This window comes from Tachysurus vachellii, chromosome 24, assembly GCF_030014155.1.
Source record: "Tachysurus vachellii isolate PV-2020 chromosome 24, HZAU_Pvac_v1, whole genome shotgun sequence".
NCBI classification, from domain to species: domain Eukaryota; kingdom Metazoa; phylum Chordata; class Actinopteri; order Siluriformes; family Bagridae; genus Tachysurus; species Tachysurus vachellii.
The window spans coordinates 15,107,329-15,111,314 of NC_083483.1; the positions used below are offsets into that span (position 1 = coordinate 15,107,329).

At 46.8% G+C, this 3,986-nt stretch overlaps 1 protein-coding gene across 3 annotated transcripts in view; it reads right to left on the reverse strand.

Annotated features, from left to right (window-relative positions):
• Nucleotides 1–243: 243 nt before the first annotated feature.
• The window catches only part of cdc25d (cell division cycle 25 homolog d), a 6,878-nt gene continuing 3,135 nt past the window's right edge, over nt 244–3,986 (reverse strand). For all 3 annotated transcript variants that reach the window (XM_060860540.1, XM_060860538.1, XM_060860539.1), the window contains 7 exons: nt 3,453–3,578; nt 3,222–3,326; nt 3,025–3,087; nt 2,294–2,392; nt 1,941–2,182; nt 900–1,017; nt 244–457 (listed from right to left, as the gene is read on the reverse strand). In XM_060860540.1, the coding sequence (XP_060716523.1) occupies nt 320–457; nt 900–1,017; nt 1,941–2,182; nt 2,294–2,392; nt 3,025–3,087; nt 3,222–3,326; nt 3,453–3,578 (891 nt within the window). In that variant the 3' untranslated portion in view covers nt 244–319. The remainder of the gene's footprint in view (nt 458–899; nt 1,018–1,940; nt 2,183–2,293; nt 2,393–3,024; nt 3,088–3,221; nt 3,327–3,452; nt 3,579–3,986) is intronic.

Here is a 3,986-nt window from a genome sequence, read left to right on the forward strand (position 1 = left end):
TTAATTATTATTAATTAATGTTCATTTTATGAACATTATTTATGGATATTTTATGTTCATTGTGTTCTTATTGATTTTATTTTTTACTGTTGTTTCACTAGAAAGCACCTTGTGCTCCTTTTGGCTGTTGTAAGGTGCTCTATAAATAAAATTTGATTGATTGATTGACTGATTGATTGATTGATTGATTATAGATGTGATACCTTAGAAAAGTGTTTCACTGTATTAAATCATGATGTTTATATCACGCCACACTAACTGTCAGTCACTCGTTTCTACTGGTTATGTCCAGTTCATTATAGTTGGTTCTCAGTTAGTGTTAAACGTCTGATGTCCTGTGCTGCGCTCTGATTGGACGTCTGCGACAATACTGATGCCTTTTCCTGCTGAAACACTGAAACTGTTCTCTGAAATCCCTGTGACGCATGGGGACATATCCATGTGGTTCACACAGCTCCTGAGAGGGGGGAGAGAGAGGGGGAGAGAGGGGGAAGAGGGGGAAGAGGGGGGGGGAGAGGGGAGAGAGAGGGGGGGTTAGAGGGGGAGAGAGGGGGGGAGGGAGAGAGAAAGAGAGGGGGAGAGGGGGGAAGAGAGAGGAAGAAAGCGAGAGAGAGAGAGAGAGAGAGAGAGAGGCACATGCAAAAGTGTGTGTTAGTTTGCGTTTGAATGTTTAGGTGTGTGTGTGTGCATGTGTGTGTGTGTCTGTGTCTGCGTGTGTGTGTGCGTGTGTGTATTGTGTGCGTGTGTGTGGGTGTCTGTGTCTGTGTGTGTGTGTGCGTGTGTGTATTGTGTGCGTGTGTGTGGGTGTCTGTGTCTGTGTGTGTGTGTGTGTGTGCGTGTGTGTGTGCGTGTGTGTCTGTGTCTGTGTGTGTGTGTGTGTGTGTGCGTGTGTGTGTTACCGGACAGAGGGAGTAGAAGCTCTTGTAGCCCCCCTGCAGTAGGTACAGTTCAGGGTACAGTAAATGAGGGTATGTCTGAGTATTCACTGCACGATCCAACTCTCTCAGATACTGACAACTACACACACACACACACACACAGAAATTTAGCCATATTCACAGTTAACATAAGATCTCAGTTTAAAACCTGGATTCTGTTGGTCTGACATTTAAAAAAATGCTAGAAAAATGTTCCTGAATGTTAATAACTATTAAAAACATAAATTAACTATAAAAATAGTAAATAAAAAAAACAGAATATGGACATAAAAAGGAACTAGAACAAAGTGGATAAGGTCCAAAAATAGACCTCCATATGTCTGGTCAGTTGGTGCTCACTGAGGTTTAATACTGTTTAATCACTGAGATGAGGTTTGTGTGTGTGTCTGTGTGTGTGTGTGTGTGTCTGTTTGTCTGTGTGTACGTGGGTGTGTGTGTGTATGTGTGTGTGGGTGTCGGTGTGTGTGTGTGTGTGTATGTGTGTCTGTGTGCATGTCTGCGTGTGTCTGCGTGTGTGTGGTTGTGTGTGTGTGTGTACTGTATGTGTGTGTATGTGAGTGTGTGTGTATGTGTGTGTATGTGAGCGTGTGTGTATGTGTGTATGTGTGCATGTGAGTGTATGTGAGTGTGTGTTTGTGTGTGTGTGTGTGTGTGAGTACAGTATGTGTGTGTACGTGGGTGTGGGTGTCTGTGTGTGTGTATGTGAGTGTGTGTGTGTGTGTGTGTATTTGAGTGTATGTGTATGTGTGTGTGCGTGTGCGTGTGTGTGTGTGTGTGTGTGTATGTGTATGTGTGTGTCTGTGTGTGTATGTGAGTGTGTTTGTGTGTGTGTGTGTGTGTGTATTTGAGTGTGTGTGTGTGTGTGTGTGTGTGTGTGTGTATGGGTGTGTGTGTGTGTCTGTGTGTCTGTGTGTGTGTATGTGAGTGTGTTTGTGTGTGTGTGTGTATTTGAGTGTATGTGTGTGTGTGTGTGTGTGTGTGTGTGTGGGTGTGTTCTCTTACAGCCGTGGTCCTCTCTCTGATGAGAACTCGCAGTGAAACACTATGAGTTTTCTGGGTTCCTCAGGACCTCCAGACCCCATTGCTGCTGGACCACCAGACCCCGGTGTCACCCCTCTGCTGCCCCATGTGAGCACTGAAGCCTCTCCTGGGGCACGATGGGCAGCTGGAGACACCTGTGTGGTGGATAAGCCCTGGAGAAAAGCCTGGTGGATCTGATACTCGGTGTACAGGTTCACTGCTCCCTGAAGAAAAAGGCAGGTCCAAGAACAGTGATGTGAAAAAGAGTGTAAAGTTACACTGTTTCTGAGCTGGAGAATTTTACCAGAAGGTGAAACGTATCAGACTGAAAAGACCTTGATGTGACCTCCGTGATACTCGTACGGGTAACGGCAGTCGATGATGAGGAAGTCTTCCACCACAGCACTGAAATGACCTCTGATCAACGACGACACCTGCAGGACAACACAGGAAGTTCACATTTATACACAGGAAAAGCACCAGCGAGAAGCAAACCACTGTGTCAGTTAAGTGAAGGAGGCGTGGCCTCTGTGTGTCAGTATCAGTGAAGGAGGCGTGGCCTCTGTGTGTCAGTATCAGTGAAGGAGGCGTGGCCTCTGTGTCAGTATCAGTGAGGAAGGCGTGGCCTCTGTGTGTCAGTATCAGTGAAGGAGGTGTGGCCTCTGTGTGTGTGTCATTCTCAGTGAAGGAGGTGTGGCCTCTGTGTGCCAGTATCAGTGAAGGAGGCGTGGCCTCTGTGTGTGTCAGTCCCAGTGAAGGAGGTGTGGCCTCTGTGTGTCAGTATCAGTGAAGGAGGCGTGGCCTCTGTGTGTGTCAGTCTCAGTGAAGGAGGCGTGGCCTGTGTGTGTCAGTATCAGTAAGGAGGCGTGGCCTCTGTGTGTGTCAGTATTAGTGAAGGAGGCGTGGCCTCTGTGTGTCAGTATTCGTGAAGGAGGCGTGGCCTCTGTGTGTGTCAGTATTAGTGAAGGAGGCGTGGCCTCTGTGTGTCAGTATTAGTGAAGGAGGCGTGGCCTCTGTGTGTGTCAGTATCAGTAAGGTGTTTTTAGAGAAGCTGAGATCTCCTCACTGTTTGAGCTGAAACACAATGAAGATCCTGATGGTTCACCTTCTCCACAGGAAGCACGTGATGCTGTGGATGAACAAAAGCTCAACTGCTCAACGCACTAAACACACGTCCCTTTTATTAAACTGTATACGATTGATCACTGCACACTGTGTAAGTAGTTGTCAGTATTTGTGGGGTTATTGTGTGTGTTACTGTACATTGCTGAAGTCTCCTATGAGGCAGTGATCAGTGACAGCACTGAAGGGGATGAGTGTGTGTGATGGATTTCTCCTGGATCTCAGTCTCTGGAACAGCATCAGTGACTGTACAGCAGAAGAGGGGGGGGGGGTGTCAGGTAATCAATCCCTAACCCTTGCTAAAAATACTAGTAGTTTATTGCAACCGGTTTCACCTCCTGAAATCTGTCTGATTAAATGGGTCTGATGTACCTCTGGATCAGGCGTCTCCTGTTCGCCCTCTGCTGGTGAAGAGAGGGATTTTCTCTTACTTCTTTTCCCAGACTGCAGCTGATCTTCAGGACTGGACGAGCTGAACAGTCTCACTCTCACTCTCTTCTGTAGCACAAAAACACACGTATGAGGATCTCATACCTCCTGTCCTGCGGTTTATCGTTCACTACATCACACACCTTGACAGCTCTGACGGTAAAGCAGCCACGAATCACAGGTTTATTTCGACGTGTCGCTCTAACCCCTTCCCGTTTCTATAGCGACGTCTCCTGTAGGCTTTTATTTAACGCGTGTGGAAGGAGTCTCCAGTGTCAGCGCTTTGTAACGTCAGAGGAAAAAGCGGCGACTTTAAGTTTTCCCACATCTTCAGGACAGAGGACGTTACACTTCTTTGTGGTTTCTATGGTAACATGACAAGTCGCTTGTTTTGTTTTTTTTCTTAACAATTTCCGGAGAGAGAGAAAACAGATGCTGGTGAGGGAACCTGGTGTTTAGAGCTGTTTTGTGTATGGT